The sequence below is a fragment of the Protomyctophum parallelum genome (genome assembly GCF_964188405.1).
Source record: "Protomyctophum parallelum genome assembly, chromosome: 7".
Classification (NCBI taxonomy): Eukaryota; Metazoa; Chordata; class Actinopteri; order Myctophiformes; family Myctophidae; genus Protomyctophum; species Protomyctophum parallelum.
Genome location: NC_139705.1, coordinates 44,291,047 through 44,317,049, shown reverse-complemented (window position 1 = coordinate 44,317,049; position 26,003 = coordinate 44,291,047). Strand labels below are relative to the sequence as shown.

Sequence of the window (26,003 nt, the reverse complement as noted above, 5' to 3'; positions counted from 1 at the left end):
GCATGGATGTGCCAGTGCCTGAGTCTGAAGCCTCCGAGTGGGGGATGGGGGAGCGGGATGGGGGGGGGGAGGGGAGGCGAGGAGAGGAGAGGAGAGGGGAGGGGAGGAGGGGAGCGAGCTGTGGCCTCCATTTTCAGTGACGAGAAAAACCCTGTTCGTCTCTCACAGGAGACAAGGAATCTCAAGGCACAGAGAGACAGACAGAGTCAGTGTTGTTTTTCTGTCCATCAGGTGTACTTCTCGCAGAGGGGGATATGTACCTGGTCCTTCTGGAATAACCCCAGAGCCTGCAGAGGATCTATTTGGCTACACAATCCTTGCAGGTTAATGGAATACAACTTTGATAATGGCCTTTTGGAACGGCATACTTTTTCCCCTGCATCTGGTCATCTTGGTTTGATTTGAGACGGCTGTTGTCAGACAGTTGTATGTGGCTGTGTGATAGCAGTGAATACAGGGTTGTGGCATTTGGTTTCGGCAGCCATAGGCTGCCTGTCCTCCCTCTCTTCTGTGCTTTAGTGCACGTAGCAGAGGGAGTTGGCTAACGTTTTCTCTTTTTCATGTGGGCCTCGTTTGTTCACTCTGTCCGGAACAGGAAGGCCCTGGAGGGGTTGGGGTGTACGGGTGTGTGAGACTGTAAGCACATTGAAACAAGACACCCTTACACCGGATTCTATTTTTTATCTGGTTGACCCTCCTCTATCCTTTTCCCAGATGACACAAGTTATTGAGGGTGATTTCGCCAGGTATTTGTTTTATTGTAGTGCTAGTAGTACAGTGCTGTATCTGAAGGACAGAAGAATGCAACTAGATTAGCTTGATGACTAGGAAGTGGAAACCCTGCCTTCCCTTGTTGGCTTGGTAACACTGTTGTTGGGGATTATGTTTGGGAGTAATGAATAGGCCTAATCATTATTACACTGGTGGTTGACAAGACCGACATCAACGTTTTTAACGGTTGTATGTTTATTGGTTGGCTGATGTGTTCATGCCTAATGATCTCTGTAATAGTTGTATTTATGCGTGCTAGGCTAGCACAAGGCCATTAAGGTCGGGTGGTGTCGCCTTTGTTTTTATCATCCTTTCTTGCATTTTGATCACTTAGCATTGCTGAGGTGAATTGCTGTGTACAGAAAGGCTCACATAAGTCTGTGTAGTGTGTACAATTTCTTTAAGGGGGAAAACCCCCCTTTTTTCTTTTTTTTTTACTTTTTAGGAAGAAAACCTGCTCTACTCGCTAATGTGGTTGACCTTTGTGGCATTTGATGTAGAGCCATTCTCCTGACTTGGAACTTGTGGCGATGAACTGGTCAAGTGTGTGACCTGACAGGGATCCTTGGGAGGTTTTGTCCAAGGGGAACGTGAATAAGACTACATCCTCGGCACAAAGGCGGAGCTAACTCTCAAAGAGCCCCATTCATCACTAAGGACCCCCTCCCCTTTTATTATCGTCCTTTGCTCCTCCGAGGAAATGAGACGAGAGCGGAACCAACGGTAGAGGCTCAGAAAATCAGGCGTTTTTAAGCGGTGTGCATTTGTTTGTGTGAGAGGCCCTATACTCATTAACTTTTTAAGATTACAAGTGATATTATAAGAACTATTCTGGGACGAAGCTCCTGCGAAAATAGCCGATTGGCTATTTCTGGCGAAGATATTTAGTGCGTAGGACAGGGCCTATTATAGACCCCTGGCTTGGGGACTTGGGTCAGCTAAGTATAGGGTTTATATGGTTAATATCAAATAATATTGTATGGTAATGTAATATTTTTAGTCTTATTACTAATACATTAGTACTAATGTATTGTAGTCTGTAATATCAGGATAATTATATAACTTAAAGGGACACTTCACCCTTTTTACAAAACAATATATGTTAAAGGTATATTCAGTGATTTCACTTAATTCAAATATCACTTATTTTTTTGTTTTGTTGTGATAATCCTCCCTACTATAGAGTGTGCTGGCCATATAAGGAGTTCCTCCCTGTCCCCAGTTAACCCCTGGGGGTCAAAAAACCTTAGGTTTCGTTTTTGACTCTCTATCCTGATTGGACGAAAGGCTGGGTCCCACAGCCAAAAACGAAACCTAAGGTTTTTTGAGTGAAATCACTGAATATACCTTTAATGACGTTTAGAAGCTTTAGAACACTTTCCTGGGGGTCTTTATGTATGTAATATGTGGTTTTAGATATTTTAGATTGTAGCAGTGAGCCCGGTGTCTCTGATGTCATGGACACTGGGCTCACTTCCTTCCTGGACTACATTTTGTCTCAGTAAGACAGCTCTCCCCCTATCCACAAGGAGGAGCAGTGCACCAAATCATTATGGGAATTGTAGTCCAGGAAGGTAGTGAGACCAGTGTCCATGACATCAGAGACACTGTGCTTACTGCTACAATTTAAAATATCTAAAACCACATATTACACACATAAAGACCCCTAGGAAAGTGTTCTAAAGCTTCTAAACGTCATTAACATATATGTTTTTGCAAAAAGGGTGAAGTGTCCCTTTAAGACTAAGGGCTTCTTCAATGAGGCCTGTGTCACAGTTGTGGGCCTGAACATGTCACCCAAGCCAGGTTTGAATCCTCTGAGCATATTAAAGGGCCGACTGTTGCTGTTGATCTTTAAGAATAGTCATCAGTGCCACAGGGACACTTGTTGTTAGAGGAGGGTCTTCTGGGGTGCCAGAGGCACTTGGCATTAATCACACTACAATCGTTCCTCTAGTTATGTAGTAATGGCCAATACTGCCAGCTTAAAGGCCTATATACGGTACTTCAGGCCGATCTACAAGCTCACCACTCAAAGCGACGTGTTGTGTGCAGGTCTGCTATTTACGCCAATTGATAGCCCATTATCGTTCACCCATCTATTATGTCATGGAGATCTACTATTTGCGCTGAATGTTTGCATATCGTATATTTATAAAATGTTCTACCCATTTAGTCATTCAACATTTCTGGTACATCTGCTATTTGTGCTATTTTGACTGTTCACCTAATGACTTTCCTAGAATGGGGACGAGTGCATGTGGTTAATTGCTTCAGTAGGAGTAATATGAGTCAATTTGGATGCAGAAATCAGGACCTACTGTAGTTGAACTAAAATGTTACATCTGTGGTTTAATGAAGGACACAAATGAAGGTTCATCTGTGTTTAAACAGCCTCGACGTGTGTGAATATATGCGCGCGCCTCACAGAGAGAGAGGAGTGTTGCCATGGTGATTCTTGCTATATTGTCTCTCACTGGTTTATCAGTAAAGTGGAAGTGAATAGAGGATGCTTTGATACTATAGGAGAGGAGTTCACCTTTACTGCACAGTGTCAGTTAATGCATTGACGTCAAATAGCAAAAGACAGTCTCTAGTGGTGCAGCCTTTGGGACCTGGGTGCCTTAGGTGCTGTTCCACTTGTTTACTGTGGTTTGTGAGTTGGTCTTGTGTGTTACAGTGTTTGCAGCAAAGTCTGTTTGTGACATTGTCTTGCTCTCTCTCTCTCTCCTTCTTGTCTTGTGTTTTGCTCCTTGTTCTGCAGTCTGGCTGAGGACGAGATTAAGACCGAGTCCGATGTGGTAGAGGGCATGGATGCCGCCATGCGCTCCAAAGGTAGGCTCCAAAGCCCAACTAGAATGAATGAAAAGATTGTTTTGTTATTTAAACTTTCTTAATATTTAGATCTTACTTGGCTAGTTTTATATTGATCTTGAATTTGCAAATGTCATCAAAAGCGTTGTTTGGGTGCTCTTAGGTATAAACAAAGATGCTGTTATGCTTAACTGACTACCCGTTCAGTGTTTATGTCATGTGTCAACACGCAGTCTGACAGCAGGTTTTACCACATTACATTATCCTTAATGTGCCATTGATGTTACAGTGTCATTACATTATACTGTATTATGTATGTACGTATTGTGATTACAGAAATGCTAAAAGTCAAGACACTGTACTCATCAGCATGCTCATTTGAAAAGTTATTATTTGTCTCCTTGCTTTTCCATTAAGAAGAGAAACATACTGTAAGATTGAGGGACTGAGAGATTACTGGATCTGATTGGTCTCTAAAGGTCCATACAACTGGGGGCGTGACCAGTAAACGACCCGCAAATGCGTCAGCCAATATTTCATATTAATATTTCATATCAAACTATTAATTTGGTGATGCGGCCCTCATTCGTACATGTTGATGCTTTTATTCGCGGTGAAAAAAAAAACATCCTAAAAAAGAAGAAGAAATGTCCACACAATGTTTGCATTCTGTGTGGTTGAACAGTCATGCCACTACAGTTTAAATGAATGCAAATTAGTCGCACTGAATAAACACTACCGGTGTTTAAGAACCTTAAAGGGGGCTAGGTTATAACAACACAATGACATCAATAAGAACTTGCGGGTGGCCTCAGAACCTTCGTCTGGTCGTTCCTGCACACCTAGAGGTCTTCTGATTGGATGGATTCAGTCCGCTGCACAGCTGTGATACATTTGATCAGATTGAGTGGGAGGGGTCTAGCTCAAGACAAGCTAACAAACGACAGCTTGGTTTGCAGTATGAATGGACACTTTTCACAAGTTGGGACACAATTTGTGACAGAATAAAGATCTTATGTTGGATGGATTATTTTGAAGCATGTAAGGGACCCTAAGTCACTATCATTCCATTTTACACAAGTTATGGGGGTCCATGGCAATAATGTATAGAGGGTATGCGCATGCATAAAGTCAATGGCAAATCGAGTGTCAAAGTGAGTTTAACATTGTTTAACATTGTTTACAATCAGATAAGACCTTGGATGTACGGGCTGTCAAGGCCATAAAGTAGTTTTTTGCCACTCAGTAGGCATTCCTGCATAACTTCCGGGTATGATGATGATGTCACGTGCATATCCTATACCAAAACTTGTAATTATTCAAGTTTAAGAACCAGTGTTGTGGTGGATGATGTGAGTCTGTCCTGTTGCGGTGACCCGGTTTTGTCTCTGGCGTGCCGTCCCCTAGTCCCCGAGCCGCCTCCGGGGGCAGCAGAGCGGCCACCGGCCCCCCAGAAGAGGAAGGTGCCTAGCAGTCCCACCCACTCCTCCAATGGACACTCGCCTACAGACTCCACTCCCAGCCCGCACAAGAAGAAGAAGAAACCCGGGGCCGTCGAACGTAACAACAAGGACCAGGTGAGGGTGAGGACACACACACACACACACACACACACACACACACACACACACACAGCATAGTGCCCCCATGTTTGAACCAGTGACACCAATGTATGTTCACCTCACATTTTGTTTTGTATATTTATGTTTTGTTGAAGATAATGTTATGTGAAATCAATGACTTATCATGACTTGCTATTTTCTCCATTCTTTTTTTATGTATTATGTAAATGCATTTGATGTAAATGCATTAGACTAGGGGCATTAAACATGGGAGCACAGGCTACTTTGTGCTTGCCAAAGTGGCTCTTTTCGACTACAAGAACAAAGCAAAGCGTGCCATGAACCTACATTTGTTACCATAAGCTACGGATGGGTTTCAGAGGTTCTGTTTCCATACGCTACGGATGGGTTTCAGAGGTTCTGTTTCCATACGCTACAGATGGGTTTCAGAGGTTCTGTTTCCATATGCTACAGATGGGTTTCAGAGGTTCTCAGACCCTAATTTTGGCCCTACTGCTCAGTAGGCCTGTCACAATTATTACATAATCGCCTGATCAGTTATTTGAGAGTGCTAATCTGTGGAGGAAAAAATAGCCTCAGAATAAGCCTCATAATAATTGTAAATGGGCTATTTTCTCTTTATGAGAATGTTTGAAAATGAATTAAATGCATGGCCTACTTTGGCCATAGTACATTGTTTATTTTGAGTATTGGTATTGTCAGTCATTTCTGTGTATATAAGTTATTGATGTCACATCTACTCTGCAATGTTTGGTTTACAAAGCCTAAAAGACAAGCACATTATGTATTGTGTTTGATTTATATGTTCCAATATTCAATGCCAAAAACACAATAAAATCTTAATCATCAACCAAAATGTAATTATCGTGACAGGCCTATTAGCTTAGGAGCTTTACTAACCCTGAGTTCTAGAAACCCATGGGAGGAGCTAGTGGTGATTTTGCTCTGGATTGGTCAAGACATTGGACCCAGATGCTAGAGTAAAACCGCCATTTCTTATTTTATATAAAAGTCAACAACAGAATCAAACTGAGAAACTAATGATGAATAGTTTATACTTCAACAGAAAAAGTATCCCAGAACTTCATGTGTTCTGGTAAGTTTCAGGTTATGGAAGGTCCGGGTTACCCATTGCAGTCGAAAAGAGCCATTGGAGCCGGTGGAGTGGTTCCTGGTTGTGTCAACTTTGCTCCATATCGTTGTTGTCGGGAAGAAACCTCTTATCTCCATTGTTTGTGTTTTATCCTAAACCAATGCCCATTCCTGATCATCCTCCCTCAAAAGCAGAAGATCGACAAGCTCAAAACGCAATTTGAAGTTGGCGACCTGCTACTTTTGCTATTTTTATTTTATTTTATTTGGATCCTGAAAAGTAACCGTTTTGGGCATATGAGGTTTCCACCGACAGAGATGATATGCATGAGGAGCGTAATTCCAGTTTAGCTTCATGTGAGAAAGGGTGTGTTGAACCTGTTGTTGTGACTAATGTATCACACACACCTGGGCGTTTGCTGTTTGCAATCACTATACCAAATTCACCCGTGGCTAATTCCAAATTAATAAAAGTGAAACTGGAAAGTTTACGTTTTTTGTGCAAAACCTTCACGTAACATAATTGAAAGTGTCTATTTAACGTCTTTTAACTGTGTGCAATGACACTGTACTGATACTGCATGCCTACTATATGTGGTTATGCAATATTAAACCAAAGTTACGCAATATGTTCTTCATGCCAGTTATGAGCGGCCCAGCTTTTTCATGCTGACTACTTTCAGATTGGAAAAAGTGAAAATTAAACATAAATGTTATCATATGAAAATAAACAGGAATTATCCTCCAGAGTCCAGACCCCGACTCTTTCCAGTCAAATGTTCTGACCAGCATTGTGATTTTTTTGTCACTGATTTGTTGAGGGATTTAGAGTAATGCACATCACAATGCTGGTTGTTGGTTCACATAGGAAAAGTAAACTTGTTATGTTTCACCAAACATGACATGAGAGAGAAACCAAATCAAAGCCAAATCAACACCCAGCCTTGTGCGGCGCTAACTGTATTTCCCTTTGTGCTTCTTTACCCTGCCTTTACTACCAGCGTGTTTCTGTTGCACTGCACCTTTTTGTGTTTGTTTCTGCGTGTTTTTGAAACCTGCCCCCCTGTTTTCTCTTGCCTGCATTTTCAGTCAGAGCTAAGACATGGTCCCTTTTACTATGTGAAGCAGCCAGCACTCACCAGTGACCCTGTTGATGTTGTACCGCAGGATGGCCGGAACGACTTCTACTGCTGGCTGTGCCACCGCGAGGGTCAGGTGCTCTGCTGTGAGCTCTGCCCGAGGGTGTACCACGCCAAGTGCCTCAAACTACCCGCTGAGCCAGAGGGCGACTGGTTCTGTCCAGAATGTGAGGTATCTCACTAAAGACGTGCGTGCGTGTGGGGTGTCTAAATTGGTGATGCGCACGCTGTTGGTGTTTAAGGCACATGCTTTCCCGTTTTTTGCAATACGTGTGTGATCGTTTGTCTCGTGAGCTTGACAGATAGTGGGGGCTTATTAGTACTGTAGGCATGTAGGCTCTCTGTGCAGTTGTCTCAACTGACATGAATGTGAACATAGTGCATTTTGTGTGAGCTTAATCAGAAGATAATAATGCAAATAGTTTACAGAACATTGTTTATTATCTTTGCATCAGATTTTTCTTTTAAGGCGTTATTTCATGGCTCATTCATTAGTGAGACAATTAAAAAAAGAACAAAGATTTTGACCAACACTGGCTTTTGTCAGTGCAAAACATACAGTACAGTATATGATACTGTTTTTGCAACTTGAGTGGCCAGTAGAGTAAAGTGTTACCCCTGTAGTTTTGCTTAATGATGTTACAGTTTCTATACCAATTTGGCATTTTTAATAGTTTGCATTGTTTTTCTTGCAGAAAATCACTGTTGCAGAGTGCATAGAAACGCAGAGCAAGGCCATGACAATGCTAACAATAGACCAACTCTCATACCTGTTAAAGTTTGCCCTCCAAAAGATGAAACAGCCTGGGGTAAGTCAGGTATTCTCTTCAAACTATACTGTAGCCTACTATACTAACAATAGTATAATAGTCCTCTATATTAGTCCTAAAGTTCAAAGGACTGCATGTTGAAAAGCATGCTATTGGCATGTTAATATCTGTCTAAAATCCTTTCTTAACAGACAGAGCCTTTTCAAAAGCCTGTGGCTCTGGAACAGCACCCAGATTATGCAGAGTACATCTTCCACTCTATGGACCTCTCCACTCTGGAAAAGGTAATATGCTCAACTGCATTTATAAATAATGATGTCTTGATACCAGTGTTGTTTTCGTCGACTAAAACTAAGAGGAAAAATGTTCGTCGACTACCTTTTTCCACTGACAAAAACGAATGGAAACTAAATGAAAACTAAGCTATGATGACTAAAACTAAGACTAAATATACTGACAATTTCGTCGACAAATAAAAACTAGACTAAAATGTTAGGAAGGGACTAGTGGACAAGAGATCCACTATAAGTCATTTTACTCTTGGTTGCAATCTTATGACATTTAGTCGACTAAAAATAGACTACCACTAAGACATTTCCAGGTGACTAAAATGTGACAAAAACTAAATGTTTCAGTCCAAAGACTATGACCAAACTAAAATCGAAATTTGCTGCCAAAAACAACACTGCTTGATACGCTACATTGCAATATTCTGTCCATACCTGTTTGGATTCTGTAAACACGCCACCAAGCCTGAGAAAATGTTCATAACTGTCTTTCATCAGGGTTCTTATACCAATGTTGTGTGCTTTTGTGTGGGGTTACAGTTACAGTAGCATCGGTACTAGTGAATGGCTGATACATTATTTCTGATTCTAAATATCTGATATATATCCTACTATCGTAGCATATATCATTTTAATGTCTTCTCACAATTGTTTTTTATAGAATATCAAGAAGAAAATGTACGGCTGCACCGAGGCCTTCCTGGCTGATATGAAATGGATCTTGCACAACTGCATCATCTATAACGGAGGTACCCATGCCTGCGGTGAAATTAACTTTTTACCTCACCAGTGTTGTAGATTAAATGTTTTACGCGCAAAACCTTTTTTCCCAGCCAAAAAGTAAAATGAAGCTACAGCCTTTTTGTATCGTGTAACATAAATTATAAATATTTAATCTACATGATAACACACACAGATTGTAAAGGTTATACAAAGGAGCTTTTGTGATAGATGTCATTAAAGGCATTTTCAGTTCAGATTAAAAACTACACAACCTTCATCAGTCATCCTGTCACTCTGTTATGATACCCTGCAGTTTTAGTGTATTTCTGTTGACTCCACTCTAGGTAATCACAAACTGACGGCCACAGCGAAGGTCATCGTCAAGATTTGTGAACACGAGGTACTGTTACAAATTTAACCATTTTCAACCCGGCGTCCTGATTTTAGGCAGAAATATCAAATGCACAAGCTCATGATGTATTGCCAATGCAGCACTTTGGGAGCTTGTAGATCTTAGCTATTTTAGAAAATAGGTGGGTCATTTAAGTGGGTCATTTACCTAGATGTTAAAATATCCTATATTATAACATTGAATAACAGCAAATAGATTACTTAGTTAATGGTAAAATGTTTATGATGATGTTGATGTCTGTGTATGTTTCAGATGAATGAGATCGAGGTGTGTCCGGAGTGCTACCTTTCTTCGTGCCAAAAAAGGGACAACTGGTTTTGTGAGCCATGTGTACGTTTTTACATAATCATGTTTTACACATATTGACTTGGAGATTATGAAGTAAAGGGTTAGAGGGCCTGATATGGATATTTGGCAGTAATCATTTTTAGATATTGATATTGACAATGTGTCAATGCACCACGTTGAGATGTGCTATTTTCTGGTTGTTGCTTTCTCACTCCTCAGATATTCAATTAAATGATAAAAAAAATATCGGCAAGAAGATAATCGATAGATGCATTGCCTGAACATAGAAACTAAACAACATGACAGTAGTTGATAGTATAATGATAATGTACAAACACAGTGACACAAAGCCAACAGTGAACAGTCCTGCAGCCATTAGATTTCTATTTAAAACTATATTATATAACATGCACAGAATGTACATTTAGTTTTGTCTTTGTGTTCCCCATCATAGAGTCAACCCCACCCCTTGGTCTGGGCGAAGCTAAAGGGTTTTCCCTTCTGGCCAGCCAAAGCACTACGCGATAAGGACGGCCAGGTGGATGCACGCTTCTTTGGACAACATGATAGGTGAGACCTTTGAATGAGAAATTATGTGCCGATATAGAGGGGAGTTGTGACTACTGTATGTGATCCACACACTATCCACTCAGCTCCCAGGGTGCCCCAGGACATTTTAAATTGTTCATCAAAACTAATAAAAAATCATTTTTTTACCTACACTAATAACTTAAGTCATAACTGTGTAATGTTTTCAATTAAACAAAATCAATGTTTTGATGTTTTTTCACTGGTATGTTATTTTTTGCATCTTCTTTGTCTAACCCTGTCAAATTAATTAATTTATATTGAAGTTAAAACAACTTTACATTGGCGCTAGGACCCTTCAGAATTCGTTTTGGAATGGTACGTCCATGGTTTTGTTTCTAACTTAATTCTGCAAATCACAGACTACGGGAGCTACCAGAGGTGTCACCAAAATGACTACTAAAATGGACGCCACACAGTATGACATTAATTGCTTCTTTTAAATATGCATTGACACCTTTTGCATTTTCTCCCACCAGGGCTTGGGTTCCCATTAACAACTGTTACCTCATGTCCAAGGAGATCCCGTTCTCTGTGAAGAAAACCAAGAGCATCTTCAACAGTGCCATGCAGGAGATGGAGGTCTACGTGGAGAACATCCGCAAGAAGTTTGGGATCTTCAACTATGCGCCCTTCCGCACCGCGTTCACGGCCACCAACCAGCTGCAGATGCTGGCTGACCCGTCCAACCCTGACGCTTCCAAGGTCAAAACGGAAAAGCCTGAAAAGCTGCGCTTCAACTTCGACATGACCGCGTCGCCCAAGATGCTCATGGGCAAGAGTACCATGCCCAGCGGGATGAGCAGGAGGGTCTCCATGACGGACATGCCGCGCTCTCCAATGAGCAACAACTCTTCTGTTCACACCGGTTCCGATGTAGAGCCAGATGGACTAGAAAGGGGCCCACGGAACGCATCCTTCCTCTACAGTACTGGAGAGGAATCAATGGACTTCACTGGTAATTAACTGCTTAGAATCCACTCATATTGACCAATTAAGCCCCATATACCTGTACTCTGGTGACCGAGGTCACCCAGGATTCTATACATGTACCCCTCCCTTTTTTTGCGGGTCCTCTTATTTCCAATAGAGGACATGCTACGTTTAAGATAATTTGTCCATATGGGTACTAAAGGTAACTAAGCTTCTTTGCTTGTATACAGCATCCCCTGCCTCAGTGAAGACGGGTCCTGCAAGCAACATAACAGGAAGCCCCAAACCCTTCAACCCTGGACTGACTCCCAAGCAGGAGAGGACTCCAGGCACAGGGAGCATCCTTAATCTCAATCTGGGTCAGTTATCATTTCACGGCTGCACAAAATCATTCATGTGGTGAAGTTTAATTCTTCATCGTGTTGAAGTTGAATGTTGTCCCTTTTCCTCTCAGATCGAGTGAAAGCAGAGATGGATTTGAAGGAACTGAGCGAGAGCGTGCAACAGCAGCAGCAGCAGCAACAGGGTGCGCCGGTCCACCTTCCTACCCCAAAGAGGCCCATCAGGAGCCTGGACAAGACCATTGAAAGTTGCAAGGCCCAGCTTGGTACATACACATAAAAAGACAACCTTTCTCTGCTGCCACATTTCTCTCTTATGCTTCAGACTAGCAGCAACAAAAGCTGCAAAACAGCTAAGCCGTGGTCAGGTACAGCTACACTGTCGGATAGAGGCTCATCACGCTTGTCGACATAATCTAGCGTCGGTCTGTGGGAGCGTCGAGCAAGGAAAATGTAGAGGATTTGTTTAAAAAGAACAGGGAACCGATGGCAAGAATTCATTTTCCTATGTTACAAGCAGCACTTGTGTGAAGAGAGAAGGGGAGTCGAAATGGTGAAACATAAACATGATTGACACTTTGCAGCGCCCTGCGCTGAAAAGAGTTTAAGCTAGCTCAACTTCTGTTGGTAGCTTTTGTAGCTCAACGCACAGTGATGTGTCAGGGTCAGTTTATATCTTCTTTATGTCCTGGCTTACATCAAATTGGTTTGTAGCCTGTTGTTTTGTTGCTGCTAGTGTGATCATAGATGTAAATGTACATTGGTTAGCTAATGCTCATTTTCACCCGTAGTCCTTGGTGTAGTGTTCATCTCATACCATGTAATCTTCAAATAGCTAGCCTTTAAATAAAGCATACATAGTAACTTCAAAAATTATTTGTAATCCATTAAATTATTATCAGGTAAAAACTATTCATGGATTGAATGATTAACTTTGCCTGTGTCATGGGTGATTGTTTCTGAGTGATTTGTTTTGACTACAATCAGTATATTTATCCTTCCACATACAGGAATTGATGAGATTTCTGAAGATGTCTATAAAGGTGTGGAACACAGTGACTCTGAAGACTCTGAGAAGTCGGACTCCAGCGACAGCGAGTATCTCAGCGATGAGGAGCACAGACCTAAGAGCAGCTCCGCCCACGACGACAAGGACAAAGCCGAGAGGAAGAGGCCCAAAGCAGCTGTGCAAGGAGACACTAAGGAGGGAGGGTCAGGGACGGGGGACAAAGCCACCCCTGAACCCCTGCTCAGAGACAAGCAGGGCAGCAACGGCCCTGAAAGGGAGAGCCAGGATAAGCACAGGCCGACCCTGTCCCAGGCCCCTACGGACAAACCCAAGGCCACAGAGGAGGGGAAGGCAGCTGCCCCCTCGTCCCTGGCTGAACAGGACTCTGACTCTGAGAGAGAGTTGGTGATTGACCTGGGGGATGAGCATGGGGGTCGCGATCGCAAGAGGGCCAGAAAGGAGCCGGGGCCTTCTGCCCCCAAAACCTTGAAAGAGTCTCCCTCTGCCAAGCTGGAAGGTGAGTTTGCAAATATTCACTTTGATCTGCATGTCTCATGTGACATGTGACTCACATTGAGTGTGGTGAAAAGGATATATGAAAACGGTTGCTTCCAGTCGCAAATAGTTTTTACTCTTTGCCAATGAGTTCAAGTTTTTTGCAACTTTTGGCTGCACATTCCAGTGCAGTGAGCAGATAGAGTAAGATGTGAGACACTGGTGCCATAGAAATTAATGTGAGGTTTCACATTGTTTTGTTTCTAGGTAAATTCCCTTCATCCACTGTAGCAGCTTCACCGGCACGGGAAGCCTCCTCCACCTCCAACCAGAAAGACCCCTCACAATCACCTGTCACGGCTGCTCTAAACCAGGGTTCAACTCTGACCTCTGGCCCAACGCCCAGCGCAGCCCCAGCGACCAGCGCTGCCGCTGCCCCCGTCTCCTCAACGACCCCGACTCCTGCAGCTGTGAAGAAACAGCGCCCTCTGCTGCCCAAAGAGACAGCGACCGCAGTGCAACGAGCGGTTGTTTGGAGCCCCACCAGCAGCAAGTTCCAAGCGTCCTCTGAAAAGTGGCAGATGCAGAAGGTGCAGCGGCAACAGCATGCAGGAGACCAGCAGCCGGGGTCGACACCAGCCCAGACCCCCGCCCCGGCAACACGCAGCCCTCAGCAGCTGCAGTCACCACAGCACAATTCCTCCTCCAGTACACGATACCAGACAAGACAAGCAGCCAAAGGTACCAAGCCTTAGACATTTTTTAAACAACACTAAAAGAATAATTTACCAACTCAAGATAGAACTGGTTAAGTCTCCCAGTGTGGCACAGAAATTATGTCAGCAACCGTATTAATATGATAGAGGAAAACATCAATGATGCATACCTCTACTCTCACTCAATTTCCATTATTTTAGCAACAAATCAACTTGATCATTAAACAGATAGAGGCAGACTTTATTCATCTCCTGATGATATAAATGTTTGATTAGAAATTTGAAGACCATTTTCCTGTCTTATTTTGTAATGTAATGAGGTATATGTATGAGGATGAGGATAAACTTTTGAAGCACACAACAAGGGATCTCCTCTGAGAAGGAGGCACACAGAACTACGAGCCTCGTAGTACGAGGGTCCACAGGGGCAGAGACAAAACCAAAGGGGTCCACACAGTGAAACAGACAGAGATAGAACTAAGGGGTCCACAGCGAAAGAGAGTATTACGGTACTAGTAATAGGAGGATTTCATCTCACCTATTCCCACACACAGATGCATGTGCATGCAACCGGCTGGCTACTTTTTTTGACCCAGCTAGTACATTGTATGCACTATGCACTAATGTGTTCTGTGTTTGTTTGGTTATTTATCTGTTGATCAGAGGACTGCCCCCTTTTTCATCTCTGGTTTAGTCCTGTAAAGCAGGAATCTTAAATTGCAGGAGCAAGTTTGGAGTGGACTATATATATTTTGTAGTATTGTTCTACTCTGGACTGATGATACTGTATATAGAGAGTTGGCTGTGAGCTCATTTTACTCTGTAGGAAAACCGTTTTCTTTTTTTAAACGGACCCAGTTGAATGTTCCTCTGCATTTTCCCAAAGTTTCTATATTGTCCAAAAGCATCACTGCGCCTTCTGAGCTTGTGAATCTGCTATTTGTGACGTCTTTTTGAATAGGGCTTAAATGGTTAACCCTTATAGATTGAATGATTTTGTTTTCTCTGTGGTCTCCAGCAGTGCAGCAGAAAGACTCGCCCCAGTCCACATCTTCGTCAGGTACCACGGTCAACTCTGGCACTTCCTCTTCTTCCTCCTTCACGGCAGGAGACCTGCAGATCCCCACAGCTTCAGCTGACGTGGCTGCAGACATCGCCAAATACACAAACAAAGTAAGTCCAAGAGACAGTGAAGCCTTATTATAATAATAATAAAGCTTAATTGTATAGCACCTTTTAAGAACAAGGTCACAAAGTGCTTAACAGAAAAGAGCGTAAGACATGCATCAATTGGCAAAAAACACAAATGGTGGATAAAAAATACGAAATAGAAAAATCTATTTTGTATTTTTTAAGAATCGGCAAGTCTGATCTCCAGGGGCAGGACATTCCACAGTGACTGTGAGCTCTGATTGCAAAGTCCCGGTCGCCTATAGTTTTATTGCAGCCTGTTTTTATTGTGAGTAGAGCCTTGCCTGAAGATCTCAGGCTCATAAGGGTCAAGTAGGTCCGAAATGTAGGACGAAGCAAGGCCGGACCTAGCCTTGAATGTAAAAAGTTGTCTTGCACCGGAAATAGGTGGATGTACAAGCTCACAATGGGCCTGATTCTTCAACGCGCTTCCGCTTATATATTGACGTGACGCTAGCGGAAAGGCATTTACGTGGATTTCCCACATTAATTTGGAATTCATGGAAATGGCCGTGAACTTGACGCTGACTTTGGTTGATCGGCAACTCCGCTAAATCCTCCGCCACCTCTTTAGGTGGCGGAGAAATTTGCGGAAGCATACACTTGCATATATAGATTTATTCAGAAGGCTTTAGTCTTCATGCTGAATCAATAAATAGTCCCCAAATCTCAGATAAAATATGTAGGCATGTGTCCCCAACATATTGGTCGATCAGCACATAAAAAAACGATATATATATATATAATATATATATATATATAAAAGCCGAGTGCACTTGTATGCCTAAATGCATATGCATTCTAGAGGCAAGTTAGCCTATAGAGTCCCATAAGGAAACTGCCCCTGCAAGCCCCGACACCTTTTTATTTATTTATTAGGATATTTATATAGCATGCCATGCGCGATTGCGCTGCTCACTTGACAGCCTTCTCTAGGCTACTCGCAGTGCAAGCGTTGTGAGCTTGTAGATCGGCTCTCGCGCATGTTAAAAAACAAACTCACAATTATAATAAGAACATAGGCCTACACTTATCTGCATTTTGCACTGTACGAATCTAACGTTGTTTAGTGTGTGTTAGTGACTGTATTGTTTAGTGAGTCAGTTCTCTTGACTGTCGGTGTGTGTGTGTGTGTGTGTGTGTGTGTGTGTGTGTGTGTGTGTGTGTGTGTGTGGCGGACAGCAGCATGCTGCCGCTGAACCGAGTCCAATCTGGGTGAAATTTACATTGGAAAATTAATATAACGGCGCGGTGAGCCCGGCCAGGACAGAACACGGCCCGGCCCGACTGACATTCTGGTTCACAGACATGCCGGTCTGACAGACAGACAGCAGTCACGAGGGCTAATTAGCCCTATAAATCCACATTATGGCATCAGCGCGTGCAATTTGGCCAGTCAGTTTTAAGCCAGCTCACCGTAATTCATTATAATATGGGCAACGTTGTAGCTGTGTAGGCTGTAGGCTACTACATTGATCTCATCATGAGATCAATCAACTTTGCCAAGTGTCCCGACTCCCGCGAATCATTTTAATATGAGGACATCATGAAATGAACCATGCACTTACATCTGACAAAGAGGATATAGGCTACCCGCTGTATATGGTTGAAATTCTAAATAGCTATGCCTACATGTCCATGCTCAGAACAAATCCATTCTCCACTATATGCATTCAGACAGCTGACAGTGAGATGATATTAATCTATTCCCCGAATGAATCAATGCAGCTCTGATTAAAAAAAAGTATCGGATATCTCTTTACTTTTGCAGGGCGCCTTTCTTTTTTTATAACCCTGCAGTGCATTCATCCTGTCACAATTAACTACTCTACAAGCTCATCGCGCTGTTGTATAGAATTGAAATCCTCTGTGCAGGCTATGATGACGTATTTCGAGATTTCCTGTTGCCCTTATATGGTGTAGAATGGGCGTGGATGTTCCAACTAACCAGGCGACACCAGGCGAATCGCTTGGGAAAAATGCGGAAAGGATACACTCGGCGATCCGCACAAATGAAGTGATTACACCAGCTTCCCTGAATAACACGTCCTCTCAACGTAGGATGATCGGACGGATAAATACGATATCCGTTTCCGCCACCGTTACACTCTGGCGCATTTCGTTTTTGAAGAATCAGGCCCAATGTGTTGCAGTGTGATGCATTTGGACATATGTGTACAAATATACAGTATGTTTATGCATAATGCATTTTGTAAATAAAGATGTAAATCAAAAAAGTATAAATCAGATCAGATGATTCTTTGGAGGCATACAGTAATTAGAGAAAGAATATAGAGCAAAACTTTATTTGTTATTGTTTTGTCACTGTTGTTGAGTCATTAATCTGATATCATATGGTCTTGGATAAAACTTTCAGATGATGGACACAATAAAAGGTACAATGACTGAAATCTACAATGACCTTTCCAAAAGCACTTCTGGAAACACAATCGCAGAGGTAAATATTTGTGGCTACAGTTGCAGTGTATATTGTAGAAATGCCTTCACAAGGCATATATCATCATCATCATCACTGATGTTTTTGTTCCAGATTCGACGGCTAAGGATAGAGATTGAGAAGCTCCAGTGGTTACATCAACAAGAGCTATCAGAGATGAAACACAACCTGGGTATGTTTGATTGTTTCCATATAGATCTAATTTATACTTTGTTGCATGACTTCATGTCACTGCCTCTCAAAGAGCTGATATGTATACCACTGCTCCTGTCGTAATGTATATTATACAGATATATGATTTTTGTCTTGTTTATTTTAGTGTAAGTCATTTAGTGGTTGAACTATCAACATAATTATTTGTTCCATTTTCTATTTCAAGAGCTGACGATGGCAGAGATGAGGCAGAGTCTGGAGCAGGAGAAGGAACGTTTGGTGGCTGAGGTGAAGAAGCAGATGGAGACAGAGAAGCAGCAGGCGGTGGATGAGACCAAAAAGAAACAGTGGTGTGCCAACTGCAGGAAAGAGGCCATCTTCTACTGCTGCTGGAACACCAGCTACTGTGATTACCCCTGCCAGCAAGCCCACTGGCCAGAACACATGAAGTCATGCACGCAGTCAGGTAAAGACACACACACACACACACACACACACACACACACACACACACACACACACATTATTTGTGAGGACATCAACATCTTTGGACGACAATTCTATTAATGCATTTTTAACCTTTTCTTGTCTGTGTGCCTAACCCTAAAGCTGAGTTACACTTTAGATGAACGTGACTAAGTAAATATCAGGCATAACTCTAACTCTGACCCCTAAACATCACTTCTTATTTGTAAGCCTGACTTTACAAAAACATTTTTAACCATAAAACAACTATTTCTCTTGGGTCGGACCACGAAAAGATCTACTACTCAAACTCTACTATACTTGTGGCTACATTTGCTACTTACCTGTATAGTAATACAAAATACAAACACGTGCACAACTGCACACACAGTACAGCCATTTTCTCTGTTGCCATTTCACAACTTTTCTTTCCTTCTGCCACAGCCACAGCCACAGCTGGCTCACAGCAAGAGCCGGAAGCAGAGGCTGGCTCAGACACTTCGGCCAAACCATTGGGCATCTCTCCCCCTCCACAAGCCCTCGTTGCTGGAGCAGCATCCATGCCAGACAAAAGCTCCTCCCCCACATACATAGACAAGACAAAGGACAGTGCCGGTGTTACTGTGACCTAACCACTACACTACAAGCAGTCCAACCTGTTGCAAGGCTGCTACGTGTGCTTACGGCGTAAAACGCAAAGGCACACATCGTGCTTGAAGGCACGTGTCTCTGTGACAAATCACATTGATTTCCCATCCGTCTTTCTTTAATCTGTAATTGAACATTTGCAATCATCCCTAATCCCCAAGTTTCACACGCCCACGTTCAGGTGGATTCACCCTGTGACTGTAAGTACGTCTTGATCAAAAAAATGTGAGTGTATATTTACACACCTCGCCTATCTCCAGACCATAGACTCCGCCCACTCCACTGAGTGGATCGCTACTGTCTTCAGCCTGATACCAGGCTGACGCCTATCCTCATTTTATAGCTGTTTCTTTCCAACTCGTTTCTGATCTCTGAGGAAGATTGTATGAAATCATCAAATATATTTGCTACATAACATCTTCTTTGCTGATCTTGAGTTCTTTCATGCTGTTTTGTTATTGTTTTCTGTGTAAAACGAGTTTTTAAACAGCCCAGCAGTCAAGAGTGCATACTGTTTGAGCGTTGCCATCAAAGGCAATATTTTGTAATGTATGTATGTTTCATCTTTCTGTCTTCAGCCATGTCAACTTCATAAAATTGGCTCATATACATGTTTTATATTGTAGTTCCACAGTGTATACATAAATTGAATTATCCATGATTTATAAAAAGAAAAAAGAAAAAAACTAAAACTGTACAAAACATTTTGTAAGAAGATACATGAACAATATTTATAGTGTTATATGATTTTTTATAGTGTTTCGTGTAAATCGCATTTCTGTATGTCTGAATGTTTGTTTTTGATGAATCATTTTATTTGAAAAATGAATTATTACCTTAAAATGAATGTCATTTCTGAGGAAAGTCTATTCAACTGGTTTGGTTATTAAAGAAAACAGTACTCGGACTATTGTAAAATGGGGTAAATGGAATCTGCAAACGACTGTATATTAAGTGTGCGCATGTGTGTTTTAATTTTGTGTCACGTACTTGTTTACATATTGTACATACAGCAAATGGATTGGTGAAAACAGATTAAACTGGTCTGACTTATGAACTGGTGCTTATACTGTGTCCGTACTCCGTATAGCTTCTTAAAACAAACACATTTGATAGAAGCCCCTCTCCCGCCAAACTCAATTCATTCTACATCTATCAGTGGCGTTCTCTTGGCCAGACCTGAGATCAGTGTATGAAGAAGATGACACAGCGGAGAGAATGCAGAAGAGTTTATTAATATAGGAAGGGGATATACAGTGTCGTGTCACTCGTGTGTGTGTGTGTGTATGTATATGTGTGTGGGGGTAGGGATATAGGCTGTATGTCTGTACTTCAAGTTTACATATTACATTTAGTGCCAGTGGTCTTGAGACTTGAACAAAAATTATGTATATTTTTGTCACAGTTATGCTTTTTTGTTTTGTTCTAAAGAATCTCTATGACACTTTGTATGTGGGAAAATGACTACCAAATAATTTATTTCAAAATACCACTGTTGGATAAAGATTCAAAAAATGTTGGGCCAAAATCATAATTGCCAAAATACGAGAAGGCTTTTTCCACAGTTAAATTGTGTAAAGCCTGGTTTCTACTTATTGCTCAGTGCTCCGGTCCGGTCTGGAACCCGCCTACTGTATCCGGCAAGTTTCACACGCACATACATACATACACGCACACACGCCCCACGCACAAGTCGTTTTCGCATCCGCTTCTACCGTGGAGGAAACCACTACCCTGTCTCTCTCATCCAAAAGCTCCTCCCCCGGATGAGGGCAATAATGTTAAAATGGAAGGCGAGGGTAACGCTAAGCTAGCTAGCTAGCTGGGCGAAAGCGTTCCGTACAAGGGAAAATTAACGTTAGTATCGAAGGTATGATATCGCTTTTATTCACCAAATATGTTGTAGAAATATCTTGAGGTTGTTGTTGATTTTCAACACGGGGCGGTGTCATTGCAGAACAGCACAACAAGTTTCAGGTCAATGGCTAACGTGCGTAGCAGCGGTAATGGTATAGTAACCCGTAGCAGCTGGGAACAATGTCGGCTCACTGGCCATGGCTCCTTCCTTCTCCTTGCATGGACAGAGTTGACTAGGACATTTATGTTTTGTTATTGACAAAAATAATGCATGAACATATTCGTACATATCTGACCAAAAAAAAGCTCAAGACGCGCTTGGTGTGGACTGTGGACCTTTGAGTCCAAATGGGCACAGCAGGAGTACAAAACGCAACAGCTATTTAGAGCTAACAGTCGATACGTACGACACACCACATAGTTTATCTAATGATTTTAACATGTAGTCATGTACATCAGCGATTGGTTATCAATATTTGGGGTCCTAATCTTGTAAACCGATAGCCAAAGAGTAAATGCATATAATGCACTTCAACCTAGGCGCATTACTTGCCATGGGAGTTAAACAGGCCTTGCAGGCCAATTGTTTGTTGTACCCAGCTAACTAATTCTCCGAGACTACCCAGCTAACATCAACAACAATGGTTGGACTTTTATGTATGTTCCTTCCAACCCTTTTTAGCATAACACTACAGGACAAAACGGCAGATACCATAAATATATTTGAGCCATAATCACCAATATTCCCAAGCTAGAAATGTCCAGGAAATAAAACATACTAAAGCTGCGTTCAGACTTCAGACCTGAATATATATATATGTGTGTGTGTGTGTGTGTGTGTGTGTGTGTGTGTGTGTATTCGCCTCGGTTCGTCCAGTTTGTGCTGCCATCCAAGTCTGAACGCACATTGACTAAAACATAATTAATTTTAACATAGGGAATCTAGTAGGTTCTACCTCCAACTTCACTGTTTTCTTGGGTCTGTTATTTCAAGCCAATGATGACCATGTGTCATCCACCCATTGCAGATTTTCTTTTTACCAATATATTGTCAGAAATTTTAAAGTTTCCAAATCAATTTGAATAACATAGTTGAAACATCTATAAATGCACCATGTCTCTGTACAACGTACGTGTGATGCACGTAACTCGAGAACTGTTCGCCCCACTGACTTCAAATTCGACAGACGCGTTCCACACCCCCACAGGGAGTGCAGTGCCCGGTGTCAAGTCGGTCGGACCACGGTTATCCAGAACTGCTACAAAAGGCCCGGGCTCTAGACAGGGCAGAGGCCTGGGCCCAGAGACCCTTGCCCAGGGTCCATATATGGAGCTGGCCTGTTCTGGCATCATAACACTCCATATATGGGCATGACACAGAACTCCATATATAGGAATAAAGGGACAGATACAGAAATCTCCATGGGCATAAAATAGACAGACAGATGGGTACTCTCACACGGGTACAACGGGTATTGCATAGCCGGGTGAGGCATGGATCTCCAACTTCATCGTTAGTAACTCGGTGAACTACAGCCGTGCTCTACAATGTGTAGTCTAAACAAAGGAAATAAATACAAATTAAAATAAACACCGTTGGGCATAAATATTTTCATCACATCACACAAAGCATATCCTGCCATATCGATATGGCGTAGCTTCTGTATCAATACGATTATCGGCAAGGAATATGATATGAGTATTCATTGAGTGCACAGTGCAGTCAGCTACAGTTGAAATTCAGGGGAAATGGTATATCATGTATTTTTTGTTCCAGAAACACACAATATCTGTCTGAATGACCTGAACAAAAAAACTGCTACTGGACGGGTTTTCTTTTGTCATTTCTGAGAGAGATGGACAGGAAAGAGAGATGAGAGCACGATAGGGTCGCCCCGGGCAGGTTAACTTAATCTAAATCTAAACTTTCTAAATCATACTTGAGTAGGGCAGCGTAATATGGGCAACATCAAATATTCCAGTCATTTTTTTTGTCCAAATACCTTGGATATTGTGACGTAAACATTTTTGAAAAATTGTAGAAAAATAGAAAATTGTAGAATTTTTTTTAGTTATTAAAACCAGGACACTTTCAGGCATTCAAGCCACTTCATACTACCATCAATATCTACAGTTTGCCCAGCCCTATACTGTAGTATAAAGGAGGAGGCAATACTTCGACAATGGTGTCTGTGTACCTTCTTGGAGAAACCAAAGGATATTTGTCACTCAAACAGGCTCAAAAAGCCTTGCTGGGGCAGGAGCTTATTTCCTGTTTCTGTAGTGTGAGACAGCTTGATGTGCAAGTACGTATCCCCTGGACATGACACTAGCATTTTGCAGGCACAAACCATAGAGTTATATATAAACATTTCAATGGAAGTTGCTCGGTGACATTTGAAGGACCCGGACGGAAGAATGCTCTACTTCCGCATTTTCTCGGATTTCCCGATTTGGACACCAACAACATTTGGTGTCCAAAATGCGGAAGTGCTTACTCGCCTGAACTAGCGTTCTGTGTTAAACTACAGCTGCGCCCCCTGCGCTCGTGCTACATGCATGTACAAAACCGCTCGGTTTGCATTTCCAGCTTTGACCAGTAGAGTGGGGCGGCTTTAACGTTGGCTTGGGACTAAACGCATGCCCCGATCCAACACGTGATGAATGCCAAGCAAGAGAGGCATGACCCGGCCAGGGAATTGAACCCCCGACCACCCAGTCTCAGGGCGGACTCACTTAACCACCACCATATTCACAAGAATATTACATATTCAATTAAATGCTGACACATTGTCAGTGTTTAAATGTATTAACATTTTCAGAACATTTTACATTTGGCTATTATTGTACTTTAACCCATTCTGGACGGGGACCCCTTTTGGTGTTTTAACTAAGCATTATGTTATACTATAGCTATTGAAAAATCTTTTTGAAAAATCTTTGAATATATATTCTTTCAGAAGACTTTATTTTATTTCGATGTCAGGCCTAAATGGGTTAAGGCTCATGTCAGAATAATCAACATTGAAAGCAATAGAATACACCTGCACACTGCGTATTTGCTCGGTACATGAGCATTTTCTTATTCATTGAAGCAACGTTTCGGTCCCTCCGGACCTTCCTCAGGCATAATCAACAAAACATCAACCACATGAAAATAATGTGAGGAGATGGAATACACATATATTATATATAATATACATTATCATTGTGTGTCATTTGACTTCACAAACAGAAATAAACAAAGCAAAATATACTAATACTAGTAATGCTAAATTATGATGAACTACGCTAGAAGCCAACAGACATTGCTCAGATCATATATTCCATGCAATACATTTGGATACTGCAAAGTGCTCAAAACAAATTCTGGGATTTGAAAAAACCATAAATGTGTAAATATGTCTAAAATATTTAAAGGACCTCTACCAGATAGTCTCTCAAACATTCCTCCTCAGGACTTTCGTGTTCACTCATTTGTTTTAAATTGATATTTTTCCAACTAACATCAGACCACATGGATATTTTGTCATATCACAAAATATTTTTTTTATTGCATTTTGATTGAAGATGCCTTTTAGAAGTTGAGGAACACACTTGGTTTGAGTTTATATCTATCCAAGTTTGACCAATCCTGATCCACCAAATAGAAATCAGTTTACTGAATTGGACTCTATTGCAGGCAGTCAGACAGACGGCAAGTTTGTTTAGAACTTGATCCCTGTTCATGTGTATCACAGAACTGAAAACATCAGATGTCATGTGTCAGTTAGTGGCCTATCACTGTCAGGCTGGTTCCACCATCTGTCTTCTACGCTGTATTTTGGTTTTATGATTTCAATCAAATCACATTGAATTGATGCGACTCTAGGGGTTACACAACTGTTCTAAATCAATGTTAAGCCTTGTTTTTTTTAAGTTAAAACATTGTCCTCAGTAGTCACTAAATGTTTAATATAGGACTAGATTTTAGATCCATGTTTAGGGTCTGTTTTAAGTTAACCACATTGCCTTCATCCACAGTACAACACTACAAATGTAGCAATTTAAGAAATAATGGCATATCAATAACATTTAGCCTTTGTAATCTAGCATATGACATGCATACATTTTCACTTTTTGAGCGGTGCCTAACCGCTCCTATGATTGGAGGTGTGTGTATGTCTGTCTGTCTTGTCTGTTTGGCGTACGACCCATTGACCCCTGCAGCTCATTGGGGTCGCATTCGGGTCACACTGTTGAGCAGCATAAAGGGCCATTCACACTGAGCAGTATAACTGCAGCGAGCCAGCGGTGGTGTTTTTTTGCTGATAATTGCTGAAAATCTATCTATTTAATGTACTTTAATTTGTAATGGAAGTTACCATTGCCAATAACCATATAATTAATATCTGGTTTAATCAGAGAAATCATAGGTGGTGTGCTAACCTAGACTCAATATAGCCTGACGGCATGTTGTATGTTCGAGACCCGATGGCCTTTGTAATCCCCAACTCTCCCCATTGACTGTCAACCTACTGTTCTATCAATAACCCATTTAGGTCTGAGGCCGATTCTAAAAACTCCTAAATCCTGACCTTTTTCTGAAAAACCTAAAATATTTATTCAAAAATTACAAAAAATGTATGTTATCTATACTGTACAAAATGGGTTCCCGTCTTGAAAGGTAAAACCTCCAAAAGGAGTTCCTTCCTTACGGATAAAGGCATAAAATATTTGTTTCTTGTACTTTCTTTTTTTGGGGGGGGGGGGGGAATTATTCTGTAGAGAAATAAAAATGTAAGGATGTTGATGCCAGTTTGTCATACATGATCTAATGTCTTATTGTTTTCTTGTACACAGAGTAAGACGAATTGGACTGAAGAACTGGAAGCAGAGTTTGGCAGACACTTGCCGGGAGAGGTAAGCATTTTCCCAAACACTGAAGATGAAATCAATCGGAAAGTTTTATGTAACTTAAGCCTTTTTATTATATTGTTTTATTGTCTTTTGTTTGACCAGCGTGTTTGCAACGGTTGGCAGTATGGACACAGAACAATTCTACAGTTTTACAGGTGAAGGCGATGGAAATTCAGGTAAAGTGCAATATCTGGTTTACAAAATATGAAGTTAGATTGACTGTAGCTATAATTTCATTATTCAATCTATTATTGTAAAGTGCAATGAAATACGCTGGGTGGCAATAGATGAGCCTGGTAATAGCCCTAGATAACACGCTGTTTCTGAATGTGTCTTATGTGCAGTGTGCACCTAATGAGGCTTAAGCTTCT

General features: G+C 41.6%; 2 protein-coding genes across 14 annotated transcripts in view; both read left to right on the top strand.

Moving 5' to 3' along the window:
• LOC310861823 (MYND-type zinc finger-containing chromatin reader ZMYND8-like) overlaps positions 1–19,949 on the top strand; it is a 28,694-nt gene extending 8,745 nt beyond the window's left edge. For 5 of the 13 annotated variants that reach the window (XM_083769482.1, XM_083769480.1, XM_083769475.1 and 2 more), the window contains 19 exons: positions 3,536–3,606; positions 4,993–5,168; positions 7,350–7,571; positions 8,095–8,217; positions 8,361–8,453; positions 9,118–9,205; positions 9,524–9,579; positions 9,844–9,921; positions 10,334–10,449; positions 10,947–11,425; positions 11,631–11,759; positions 11,855–12,007; positions 12,752–13,267; positions 13,513–13,986; positions 14,980–15,134; positions 17,530–17,610; positions 17,704–17,782; positions 17,990–18,229; positions 18,673–19,949. In XM_083769482.1, the coding sequence (XP_083625608.1) occupies positions 3,536–3,606; positions 4,993–5,168; positions 7,350–7,571; positions 8,095–8,217; positions 8,361–8,453; positions 9,118–9,205; positions 9,524–9,579; positions 9,844–9,921; positions 10,334–10,449; positions 10,947–11,425; positions 11,631–11,759; positions 11,855–12,007; positions 12,752–13,267; positions 13,513–13,986; positions 14,980–15,134; positions 17,530–17,610; positions 17,704–17,782; positions 17,990–18,229; positions 18,673–18,860 (3,517 nt within the window). In that variant the 3' untranslated portion in view covers positions 18,861–19,949. Of the gene's footprint in view, positions 1–170; positions 324–3,535; positions 3,607–4,992; positions 5,169–7,349; positions 7,588–8,094; positions 8,218–8,360; positions 8,454–9,117; positions 9,206–9,523; positions 9,580–9,843; positions 9,922–10,333; positions 10,450–10,946; positions 11,426–11,630; positions 11,760–11,854; positions 12,008–12,751; positions 13,268–13,512; positions 13,987–14,979; positions 15,135–17,529; positions 17,611–17,703; positions 17,783–17,989; positions 18,230–18,672 lie in introns of those variants that run through there. The other 8 variants (XM_083769486.1, XM_083769478.1, XM_083769477.1 and 5 more) reach the window with 8 other exon arrangements.
• A 708-nt stretch (positions 19,950–20,657) lies between these two features.
• Positions 20,658–26,003, top strand: part of LOC310862124 (uncharacterized protein) — a 43,351-nt gene continuing 38,005 nt past the window's right edge. The window contains exons 1-3 of the mRNA XM_083769859.1: positions 20,658–20,746; positions 25,576–25,635; positions 25,735–25,808. Of these exons, the coding sequence (XP_083625985.1) occupies positions 25,757–25,808 (52 nt within the window). The 5' untranslated portion in view covers positions 20,658–20,746; positions 25,576–25,635; positions 25,735–25,756. The remainder of the gene's footprint in view (positions 20,747–25,575; positions 25,636–25,734; positions 25,809–26,003) is intronic.